The sequence below is a fragment of the Lithobates pipiens genome, unplaced genomic scaffold (assembly GCF_037356315.1).
Source record: "Lithobates pipiens isolate NorthernLeopardFrog02 unplaced genomic scaffold, aLitPip1_a1.2 Scaffold_8, whole genome shotgun sequence".
NCBI lineage: Eukaryota > Metazoa > Chordata > Amphibia > Anura > Ranidae > Lithobates > Lithobates pipiens.
The window spans coordinates 39,788,885-39,801,740 of NW_027507903.1; the positions used below are offsets into that span (position 1 = coordinate 39,788,885).

The 12,856-nt window shown below is 38.2% G+C and overlaps 1 protein-coding gene across 3 annotated transcripts in view; it reads left to right on the top strand.

Moving 5' to 3' along the window:
- ACAN (aggrecan) overlaps positions 1-12,856 on the top strand; it is a 152,141-nt gene that overhangs the window by 124,048 nt on the left and 15,237 nt on the right. For all 3 annotated transcript variants that reach the window (XM_077472599.1, XM_077472598.1, XM_077472600.1), the window contains 2 exons: positions 9,631-9,789; positions 11,952-12,034. In XM_077472599.1, the coding sequence (XP_077328725.1) occupies positions 9,631-9,789; positions 11,952-12,034 (242 nt within the window). The remainder of the gene's footprint in view (positions 1-9,630; positions 9,790-11,951; positions 12,035-12,856) is intronic.

A 12,856-nucleotide genomic window follows, 5' to 3' on the forward strand; every position in this document is an offset into this window, starting at 1 on the left:
TTACTAACAACTGCATCCCAACCAAAATGAGTCCGTCCCTCCTTTCCAAAGCCAAGGGTAGTGATTGTTTCTTGGTGGGCTCAGGCCTACCTGTGAGAGAAGAGTGAATAATCTGATTTTGTCTCTTTCAGTTTCTCTCCCTCTTCTTCATGAATAATCTGATTTTATTTTGGATTACAGGAAATAACTCTACATGCGACCTGATCAAGAAGAAATTTACTGTTGTGTGTCTTCTCTTTTAAGGTTTCCTAACCAACTGCAGGTTCCCAAAGAGTCAATATACTAAACTACAACTAGAAATTTTATGGGGCCTATAGAACAAAGAAATTTTTACTCTTAGCTTAAAAACGTTGGCGTCGATTTACTAAAACTAAAGAGTGCAAAATCTGGTACAGCTGTGCATAGAAACCAATCAGCTTCAAGGTTATATTGTCAAAGCTTAATTGAACAAGCTGAAGTTAAAAGATGGCTTCCATGCACAGCTGCAGCAGATTTTGCACTCTCCAGTTTGAGTAAATGAACCCCACTGTTACCATTTCTGGTGTTTATACTACCAGAATATATTTGCAAACCAAACCCAGCTTCACTGGATGGAAGCTGGGTTTAAAAGGGCCAGGAGTCTACCTTACTGATCCATGTAAACTATTTGTGAATGTTGTAAGGTATGGTCAACTGTCACGCCAAATACACCCCCAACCCATTTCCCTTGAGTCTTTAAAGTATTTTCAACTTTCTTTGAAAACAATTTGTCCAAGTGTACTATCCAGATACCAGAAGCCTGAAATGTTGACAGTATCCTACACAGTATTAAGAATCTGTTCAATTGCTTGTTTACTTAAACATATGAAAGTTTTCTTAAGCCATAAAAAACTACACACACAATGCACATAGCTAAAATATGCTTAATCAAGTATGCTTTCCCCCCTTTTTTTTTAAATACATTTTTAGTGAACAAAATTAAAGAAAGTACATAAGACAATGCTATGTCCACAAACAAGACAAAGGAAAAAGAAGCTCAGGCTGTGAAGGCGAATGAGGATATGAGTAAAACATAACAATATCGAACCAGTACAAATCACATTTCACAGGGACTAATAAAAAACTGATTGTAGAAGGAACAGTGGTACATATCAGTACCAGAAATACACAATAAATACAGTGCAGGTATGTACTGCACCTCAATGGGAGAAAGTAGATAAGGTAAAAAAATAGAGAATAGTTAGCAGAAAGAGGAAAAGAAGGGGGTAGCAAACAGTTGGCTATTACAATCAAACATGCTGAGCAGATAAGGTGGTGTCTGGAGAATGAACAGTGACATCAATGTTAGACAATATCTCCAAATACTGAGCAGAGGTCTTAAACTTGAACTAGCCGGTCCATATCCTGGTGAGTTTTGCTGGGGTGATATCTTGCATGAGGTGATATCTTCCATGAGGCAAATATGCTCTACTTGTCGAAGACACTGAGATATAAGGGGAATTATTGTTTGTCCCCAATACAAGGGGATCAGAGATTTAGCCACTTTTATTAAGTGAGGAGTAATGAATCGTTTATATCGACTTGTTGGTTCGGTTGAACAGTGGAAAAGGACAGCCCACCAGTTGGATTAAACAAGTAAACATTGTTGACAGAATGTGGTTATTGACACATAACCTATTCCCTATCATAAAGCTGACCTTTCCCCTTTAGATGTTCATTCGAGCATTTGTGCAAAAAAGGAATCATTAGTCCAAGCAATTGATGGCAATTTCATGGACTCAACTAATTTTGAACTACTTTACATTGTCAAAATTTTTATTTTCACAATCTGGATTAATTTTGACAAGGTGCAATTTTTCTTGGCCAATTGCCAATTTAGCTAATAGAAAATAGTATGTTACCATTGGTTTTAATAAAAAAATGTTCATTCTCATCCTTTGATCACTTTACTCAAAAGCAAATGTCAAATCAGCCTGACTCTTAGGTAATTAAAGCGGGAGTCCGCCGGGACTCCGCGTTTTTTTTTTTTTAAAGCCAGCAGCTACAAGTACTGCAGCTGCTGACTTTTAAAATAGTGACACTTACCTGTCCAGCGCGCCCGCGATGTCGGCACCCGAAGCCGATCTCTAGATCGTCTCTCGGGTGCTGCTGCCGCCACCTTGGGTATGGGAATCAGGAAATGGAGCCTTTCGGCTTCATTTCCCGGTTCCCTACTGCGCATGCGCGAGTCGCGCTGCGCAATAAGGACGGTCCCCGCCGCCTCTGGGATCTGTGTGTTTCCCAGCAGGCAGCGGGGCACTTGCGGAAAGGGGCGGGCACTTGCAGAAAGGGGCGTAATCTACGCCCCTTTCCGCAGAGAGCTATCCCGGAAGTGGGTGCAGATACCTGTACTGTACAGGTATCTGCACCCCCCTCCCCCCTGAAAGGTGCCAATTGTGGCGCCGGAGGGGGGGAAGGTTCCGATGAGCGGAAGGTCCACTTTAGGGTGGACCTCCGCTTTAAATGGACGTTCCAAATACTAGAGCTTTTAAAACAAAAAACCTACAAATGTATTCAAGTGCACTGTTGTCAGTAGAGTCTTTAGGTAGAACCATCCACTATTGAATTTTCTCATTTAGTGATAAGATGATTTTGCCTGATCAAGTACCTAATACCATACTGTATCAAAAGACCTAAAACATGCTTGTCATATGGTCAGGCAATGAGATTTGCAGTTTTATATAATTATTTAATTTAAAATAAATGGAAGTTTTTTCGACTATATTTATATATAAAGAACATGTGTGATGTGCCTGAATTTTAACGCTGAATCACATTTAGGTCCATATTGAATAGTGTGATTTGTAAAGCACCAGCATATACTTGGTCAGCAGATTATTGAATTAATAATTAATTAACGAGCACATTTAGGAACTAATGAAAGAAGAAATAAAATAGCAAATTGACAGCTGGCCCCGATTTAGTGTTTTTTGGATACTTTTTCTCGGCATTAACCAAAGGCTTACATTGTTACATCAAGTCAGCTAAGCAACAAAAAAAACAAGTTAAGAAAAGGCATGTTGTTCCATGCGATAGAAAAAATTCTTGACAAACTCTTCTTTATTAAAAAAATATATATATCTTTGAACAGGTGCCCTAACAATTTTGTGATACAAAAACAAAATCTGCTTCCTTTCAATAAGACAATGTGCTGGCAGGAAATTGCATTTTTATTTCTGTACTTCAGAAAGGTCAATGTTAATTTGGAGTAATGGAAAAATCTATTCATTCAATCATCTACTTTAGGCAATTGTCTGTTTAGGGGCCATAATGCCCCAGAGGTCAAAATTGTTAAATTAATGTTTTCATTTAATGGCTGCATAATGAAGCACATGGTCTATTGTCAAAAAATGCTTCTTTTCATTGTTAAGTTATTTGTAGCACACTTCCAACTAAAAAAACAGCAGCATTTCAAATATATGTCGGTCTTTATTGATTGGCTTTAAAAGATAAGAAACTTCAAATCTTTTTATGTTTAACTTACCTTTGTTATGTCTGCCAAGGTCCATTACATTAGCATTTAGGATTACAGTGTTTAATAAAAAAAGACCACTCAACCTACAGTGCTGAAGAAGTCTGACATATTTCATGCTGAGAAAAAGCACCTGTTCATTTGTTTTGTTTTGTGCATGTCACAATGCAAAGAACTTTAACTTTGCAAGGAAATTTTCACTTTGCTTAGTGAATGATGATGAAGATATGTTGACTGCCATCATCCAATCATGAGCAAGCAATGAGATTGGCTACTATTTGCGAAGAGAATTTTTAATACATTAATTAACCACTTTGGCTCTGGAGGTTTTACCCTCCCCCTTCATGACCAGGCCATTTTTTTTTGCTCTACAACACTGCGGTATTTTAAGTGACAATTATGCAGTTGTGCAACGCTGTAAAAAAGAAAAAAAATGCCCTTTTTTCCCCCACAAATAGAGCTTTCATTTAGTGGTATTTGACCACCTCCGCGGTTTTTATTTTTTGCGCTATAAACAAAAAAAGACCTACATTTGTGAAAAAAAAATCATATTTTTTGCTTTCTCCTATAAAACATATATGATAAAAAAATTGTAAAAAATCGAATTTATTCATTGATTTAGGCCAATATGTATTCTGCTACATATTTTTGGTAAAAATAATCCCAATAAGCGTATATTGATTGGTTTGCGCAAAAGTTATAGCGTCTACAAACTATTGGATGTTTTTCTTTCTTTTTTCTTTTTTTTATTACTAATAAAGGCAGCGATCAGCGACTTATAGTGGGACTGCGATATTGGGGCAGACATATCGGACACCTGACACTTTTTGGCGACCAGTGACAAAAAAAGTGCACTGTCACTGTACTAATGACACTGGCAGGGAAAGGGTTAACACCAGGGGGCGATCAAAGGGTAAATGTGTCCCTAGGGGATGCTTTCCAACTGTGTGGGGGGTACCTTAAAGCCTGATGGGTTTACTTCCTCTTTGATTCCCTGCAAAGGTAAAGCATAATGGACTACTATGCATCGCATAGTAGTCCATTATGTGTCACTTACCTCACACAGGAGCCAGCAAAGTCACCGCTGTCCCCTGTAGTCCGGAGCATCCATCTTCTCGTTGGGTCTCGCTGCTCCGCCGCTGTCATTCGATGAAGCCGCGATGACGTCACTCCCGTGCATGGGCACGGGAGCCACCACTCGCGGCATATCGCTGTTGACAGCGGCGTGCTCTTTCAGCAAATATCGGCAAATATCTCCTAAACCGTGTAGGTTTAGGAGATATTTCTTGGACCTACAGGTAAGCCTTAATCTAGGCTTACCTGTAGGTCAAAGTGGTTGGTAAGGGTTTACAACCACTTTAACTGTGGGAAGACAGAGATCTGTGTTCCTGCTTATCAGAAACACAGGCTCTCTGTCTTCCCTTCTAGCAGAACGGCAATCACCCCAGACCTGAAAGTACGTGATCGGGCACAGAACAGCCGCCCTGGCACCGTATATGTGCTTGGGGTGGTTGCTAAGTGGTTAATCTAAGTAAAAAGTACAAAGTAAACAGCCTATTTTCCTTTAGTAAATCAAACCCCAATGAGTTTATAGTTTTGGGGAAAACAATTCTGGTGCTTAAAAAACTATGTCAGAATTCATAATTATTTTACATATTTGAACAATCTCTTTCCTTTTCAACCCTTTTTATCTGCCAAAATATTTATTGTTAGGCATAATTCATGTGTAAAGTGTCAAGCAAGGTTATTACTCCTTTACTTTTTAGTATTGCATGAGCATGTCTTACTGTTTATAATCATCACAAAAAAATAATATTCGCTGCCTTTAAAATTGGCTTTGAGCATTTATGTCTTGAGTGTCAGCACAGAGATGGCTTTTTAATTAGGCAAATTAGGTGGTTGCCTAAGGCCTCACACTCACTGGGGTCCTCCCAGCTGCCTAATTTGCCTTTGATCAATCACCAGGGTGGCGTTCCGCCACCTCCGGCGCTGCCTTGTGCTTTCCGGGCATTGCTGACACTTTTCAATACAGAAGCCGGGCTTCTGCAGAAGTGACAGCACAGCTCTCCAGGTGGCCACACTGAATCCTCGGGGAGGGGCCTGACATCCCAAGTGTCAGGCTGCTCAGGCATCTATTTAGTCGCTGCACTTGCTGGTGCCCGCGGCATCTCCCATGCCACTTGCCACCCAGAGTAACAGAGCAGAGGACGCTTTTCCTAGGCTTTGCCTCGGCTCATGATAAACCACACGAGGAGGAGCCTAGGAGAAAGAACATCTCCCATCTGCACATAGAGCCTGAGTCCGGGCCGTATCTAAGGTCTGTGTTGGGACATTTATGGGGGAGAAGAAAAAAAAGAATTTATGGCAGGCGAAGACTATTTGGGGGGGGGGGGACTTTTGCTGGAAGAGGAATGGTCATCCTGTGTAGGATGAGGATTTGGTGGAGTCAGTTTTTATTTAAAGTGGCTGGTGTGAAATGCAGTTTTTAACTGCTCCTTCTGTACGTATCATGCACCTTAGCTCTGCTCTCCCTCTCCTTTTATTATTTTTTTTTAATCTCTGTCTCTGTATTTCTTTCTTTCTCTCTCCATCCCCCCTCTCTTTCTTTCTCTCTTTCTTTCTGTCTCCCACCATCCCTTTTTCTTTCTTTCTTTCTTTCTTTCTTTCTTTCTCTCTCCATCTCTCTTTCTTTCTTCCTCCCTCCATCCCTCTTTCTTTCTTCCTCCCTCCATCCCTCTTTCTTTCTTTCTTTCTTTCTTTCCTACCATCCCTTTTTCTTTCATTCTTTCTTTCTCCCTCCATTCCTCTTTCTTTCTTTCTTCCTCCATCCATCCCCTTTTCTTTCGTTTTTCCTCCCTCCATTCCTTTTTCTTTCTTTCTTTCTTTCTTCCTCCTGTCATCCCTCTTTTTTTCTTACTCCCTCGTCCCTTTTTTTTTCTTTGTTTGCTTGTTTCTTTCTTTCTTTGTTTCTTTCTTTCTTCCTCCATCCACCCCTTTTTCTTTCTTTCTTTCTCCCTCCCTCTCATTTTCTTTCTTTCTCCCTTCCTCCCTCTATCCCTTTTTCTTTCTTTCTTTCTTCCTCTCTCCATCCCTTTTTCTTTCTTTCTTTCTCTTTCTTTCTTTCTTTCTTTCTTCCTCTCTCCATCCCTTTTTCTTTCTTTCTTTCTTACTCTCTCTGTTCTCTTTTTCTTTCTCATTCTCTTTTTCCCTCGTTTTCATTCTTTCTTTCTTTCTTTCTTTCTTTCTTTCTTTCTCCCTCCATCCCTCTTTCTTTCTTTTTCTTTCTTTCTTCCTCCCTCCACCTCTTTTTCTTTCTTTCTTTCTTTATTTCTTTCTTTCTTTCTTTCTTTCTTTCGTCCTCTCTCCATCCCTTTTTCTTTCTTTCTTTCTTTCTTTCTTTCTTTCTTTCTTTCTTTCTTTCTTTCTTTCTTTCTTTCTTCCTTCCTTCCTCCCTCCATCTTTCTTTAATTTTCTTTCTTTCTTCCTCTCTCCGCTCCTCTCTTTTTTACCTTCTTTCTCCCTCTATTCCTTTTTTTTTTCTTCCTCCCGCTTTCATTCTTCCTTTTTTTCTTCCATTTTCTTTCTCCATTCTTCTTTCTTTCTTTCTTTCTCCAGCCTTCCTTCTTTCTTTCTTTCTTTCTTTCTCCCTCCATCCTTCTTTCTTTTTTTATCCTTTCCTTCCTCTTTCCTTCTCCCTCCCTCCATCTCTTTTTTTCCTTCTCCCCCCCCCCCTCCTTTTTTCTTTCTCCTTCCATTCCTCTCTCCTTTTTTCTCCCTCAATCCTGCTTTCCTTTATTTCTCTCTTTTTTCTTTCTTTCTCCATCTCTTTCTTTCTCCATCTCTGTCTCTCCCTCCCTCCTTCTTTCTTTATCCCTCCATCCATATACACACCAGGAAGTTTCACTCCAGTTCTCTCTACCTATCCCTTATCTCCTACCCACTCCCCCCTTCCTTGACCCCTGCAAAGAGCGTGAGTGGGGCCTCATGTCTACATTTTGCCTAAGGCCTCACAAAGCCTAGAGCTGCCTCTGTGTCAGGATACAAGAATTCCTGAGGAACAAAACAAGTCATATGTTCTGTTGCCATTAACTAACCTAGAAGATACCCTTCAAATGATGACTGACTCTTGAAGGTTATCTATCCTGTCTTCAATAACTAATACAATGGAGCTTCATATAGCTGCAATGGAACCCAGAAGAAAGGGAGGCCTGAATGGGACACAATCTGCCTGTCCCTTAGACCTTTTGTACAGCATATACATATGGATGTATGTGTGTTTTAAGCATGTAAAGATCAAATACAATCACTAAAGCCAAGATTTTGTGATAGTATTTTAATATACAGTAAGGTGGTAAACGCTTTAGTAAAGTTACTAAATCAAACATTTATTTAGGTATGGACATAATGGGGTTGATTTAATAAAACTAGAGAGTGCCAAATTTGGTGCAACTCTGCATAGAAACCAATCAGCTTCCAGGTTTTTGGTCAAAGCTTAATTGAACCAGCTGAAGTTAGAAGCTGATCGGCTACCATGCACAGCTGCACCAGATTTTGCACTTTCCAGCTTTGGTAAATCAACACTAATATTTCTTCTTCTCCAAACAAATGCTAGTTTGTGGCCACATCTCTTTGTTATTCTCCTATAAATATGAAGATAAGGTTACATCATGAAATGTCAATGAGTTAATAAATTAAGGAAATACACTTAACATTGTAAATGTCAAATTCGTCAATGTCAAATGTCATAGTCAATGTCCTGTACTAGTATCCTTTTTTTAACTTTATAATCTTTATTGAAACATTTTTCATTTATCATTGACATACAAACAACCATATCCCACATCTCCCTCCCCTCCCCTTTCCTTTTAAATTAACATATACAAAGAAAAAACAAAAGATATATTCTCATTAAACTTCTCAAGTGTTTACTATATAGTTAGCCCATCTTCCCGTTCTCTTTCTACTCTACTCCTCATTGACCACCTTCTTACTTTTCCAGCTCCAACCATTTCCTCATTTTATCCTCATATTATCTTAATCCTTATTCATTCTTACCCCACTCATTCTCTAATCTTCACCAACATTTCTCTTATTCATTCTTATTCACTTATTCACTCTTAATCATTCTTTCTTCCTATTTTGATGCATCACATCCTATCCACTTATTCCTTAATGGTTACCCTTTAGTTGATACTACTGACCATCTCAATCCCTTTCCCCTTGTCCTTCCTCCTTTATACTGATGGCTCATTTCACATTTTTCTCTTAAGGGATATCCCTTTGCATCCCACCAGGATTTCCAAATCTCATATTTCTTCATATGTCCTTACCTAACACATACTGATTTTTCCTTCCATATTGTCTCATTCATACCTCGCTCCCACTCTCTACAGGTTTGGTGTAACGCTGATTGCCATATTTGTTCAATTTCCTTGCCTGAAATAAGCATCTAAGCACTGCAGTTTGAGTACATCCGGGATCTCCATCCTCTTCTACATAACCCAACACACATAACCTTACATCTAGGTTCAGAGACGTCCCAAATACCAAGTTTATAGTTCCAAATTCCTCCTTCCTATACCGGTATAGCTTTGGGCACCTCTAAAACATGAATAAGATCCCCTTCTGTTTTCCCTGTACTAGTATCTTTGATATTCAGGTAGCATCCTCATTAATCTTAATCATTATTTACATGTCATTCTTGAATTTTATGATCTTTTGATCATCCTTGAATTTTTTGATTATGGTGTATGTTCTGTGAAGGCCTCCCTATTGAACACAGTAAAAACACCAATTGGAAAGTAACTGGCATCATAAACATCCTACACTAATATTCAATGGGACTACGATAGTTGCTTGGTAGATTTCTTGATTCTTCAGGGGAACTTGCAGTTGAAACCTCTTCTCTTCTTACTTGTGTAAGTCTTGAATCCCTGTATGGCTGAGTAAGGTCATCTGACTTCTCTTTTTACTGAACATTTTCAGGTAAAAGACACCTTTTAACTTTGTCTCTGTTACTGACATTTTGTTTTCTACAGGTTCTAAGTTCTGACTGCTGAAAGAAGCTTCGAAGTGGACTCCCAACATACCAGCTATAGATGTTGTTCCCTCACTTCATTCTTTTCTCTTATATCTTCTAGATATTGAAGTATGTGATGAAGGCTGGACTAAATTCCAAGGACATTGCTATCAACATTTCTCAAACAGAGAAACCTGGGTAGATGCAGAGAACACATGTAGAAGCCATCAATCACATTTATCTAGCATCCTGTCATCTGAAGAGCAAGAATTCGTAAATGGTGAGCAATGAGTGAAAGTGTATTTACAGCATATTTTATTCTACATTTATTCACTTAACTTTACATCAAGAACATGGATATTATATGGTTACAATTTCAGCTTTAAGCTCTGGGCCTTCGTTGCCTATCATACATAGAACCAATAATTGGATTTTCACAAGCAGTCTATGCACTGAAAAAAAATCATTTTCACAATAAAGGTCCATTTTCTGCAGAATTGCAGCTAGGCAACACCTTTTTTTTTCTCTTTCACAGAGTAAGGGCCGGTTCACACTGCAGGCGAGGCGAGGCGACTCCGACTTGCCTCGCCGCGACCTGCAGCGGCCTCGGCGGCGACTTGCAAATGACTTCTGTATAGAAGTCAATGCAAGTCACCCCGAGGTCGCCCGAAAGTAGTACAGGAACCTTTTTTCTGAGTCGGAGCGACTCGAGTCGCTCCTCTCAGAACGGTTCCATTGTACAGAACGGGGGCGACTTGTGGGAGCGAGGCGAGGCGAGTCGTGTCGCCTCGCATCGCCCGCTGTGTGAACCGGCCCTAAGTCTAATATCCAACACTCACATTAAAATAATTGTAAACTTTAAATTAAAAAAACAAACAAAAAAATGCCATACTTACCTGCTCTGTGCAGTTCTAGTTGACACTTTTCTAATCTAAAAAAAATTGCATGGCACGTCTCTAGCAAAAGTAAAATGGCAGCGGTGAGTCTACAGCAAGAGCTCTGCCAGTCTAAAGCAGGGAGCAGAGATGATTCAGCCACAGTGACCCCTGTGGTGGGATGACTGTCGCATAACATAACTGAACCAGAACTTGCAGCAGACTTGCAGAATGTTCGCAAAGAAAGATGATCTAGAGTCGTGCAATGCAGACTTGCTGCAATTGTGCAACACACTTGAGAAGTCTGGTAAGTCTAGTAACAGCTTAGCAAGTCATTTTCAAACGTGCAGCTCAATTGCTTGATATCTGGGTTAAAGACACACTCCCAGCCATCAGGTTCCTGCTACCTGCTCCAAAGCCACATGATCCACAGGTGGTAACATAGCAGCGGCAATTTGTATACTCTTCCTCACTTAATGTGATTGTAGCCGTATTAGTGCAATTGTGACAGAGAAAATTGAGTACTCTCCGTGATACTTTTTTTATTTGCACTAACATACAATTTTTCAGGACAAGCTTTCAGGTATGTCCCCTTCTTCAAGGTCCAAGCAGTACTGATGTACAAATTTTTAAGCAGAATGTAAAAAAAAAAACAAAAAAAAAAAAAAAAACTCTGAGGGAAAGAAGAGAAAAAAAACAACAAAAAAAACACATACAAATCAATGGCAATAAAGATAAAAGAAGAGTTAGTGAGATAAGACAGAGGGAGAGCTATGATATGGAGGGGGGGTTGCTAGTCACAGAGGGGGTTGTAAAACTTTAGTATAATGAGTAAGGAAACCTATATCTAAATTCAGGCCATTATTTTTTGTGTCAAAAAGAATTATCATTCTTAGTTCAAAGGTTTTCCTTTCCTGGATAGTTCTGAAATTCTCTTTAAGAACCAAAACAAATCCCACATTTTGTATTCACTAGCAGTACCATTTAGGCAGTACCATTTATATACTGATAGTTGGAGTGTATACCTGAAGTTCAGTTTTAAAGTGTGCATTAATCTGAATGTACAGTATATTGAACTGAATTGCAACACTGTACCAAATAAAAATATCTCTCTGTTGAGTCGATTGAGAATTTCTCTAAAAGACGCCCTGCGCTGGAATGGTGATCTGGCAGAAGTGCTTGGCATAGGAACCTTGAACTCGTTGAGGGAACATAAAGGCTTGATATTATTTTAACATATTGTTCATCTAGGTCATCTCACTTTGTTCTAAAACTTTGATCTAAAAACATAGTCTACTCAAGAAACAAAGTTTACACAAATTAGCTTCCACAATATAAAATGTTCTTCATTTCAGTAAATCTGCAATTTTTTATTTTTTAAGTCTTCCATTAACAGCATACACAACTTAATTTGAATGTTCATATTCTGTTGTTTTGCCCTGAGCTTAGTGACAGCATCCATGACTGCACATAGAACAATTAAACACATATGGCTGTTTTAATAATTTCCTGAATTTTCATTGTATCCATTTGAATTAATTTATTAACACAATGTAATAAATAACAGGAAATGCACAAGACTATCAATGGATCGGGTTAAATGATAAAACCGTTGAGAATGACTTCCGTTGGTCTGACGGCAATCCTTTGGTAAGTGTTATTTACTTAAGTTTACATCTACTTAGATACTTTTGATTAACATTATTATTATAAAGGTCATTATAAGTCATCAAAAGCAATGAATAAGCAATGAATAACATGTCACAATGTATACATTAGCAAATATATTTACAAATTATAATAAAGAATATAGAAGCTTCAGAATTCTACTCTATGTATTTGCAAACTAGGAATTGGTGGTAAATCCCAATCCACAGTAGCTTATAACTGGTCCAATAATTTATTGCAACGCATTCCTAATAACTATCTTTGTAGAAAACTCTCTGCTTTTAGTACTTTTAAGGTGCCAGTTTGGGAATATAGAACAAAATATTATAAAATTTCAATCAAGTTATTCACTTTACTTTTTGAAATAATTAAAAAGGATATATACTAATTCAGCCTTGTCAAGGCTCATCCTCAAGACTTGTAATTATTGCCTTTTAGTTATGTATAATACTAAAATATCTTTAATGAGGTTGGCTTGGTATGTATACTTTTTATTTATTTCAAAAAATTATTTTAAAATGACGTGAATAAAGTGATTAAAGTTTTTATAATATGTTGTTCTGTGTTCTCGATCTGACACTCTAAAAGACTCAAAATCAGAAAGTTTTTCTACATACCCAATGCTTAGCAATCAAATATATTACTCCTTTTAATGGCATAAGTATACATTTTTAAATATTTTTTTAAATATATGTGTACTTTTATCTATTTTTTAAATATCTGTGTGTGTATATGTGTTAGTTAATTACCAAGGCATATTCATATTTTCTTGCTAAATTTAGTTTTATGAACAATTGTAATGTA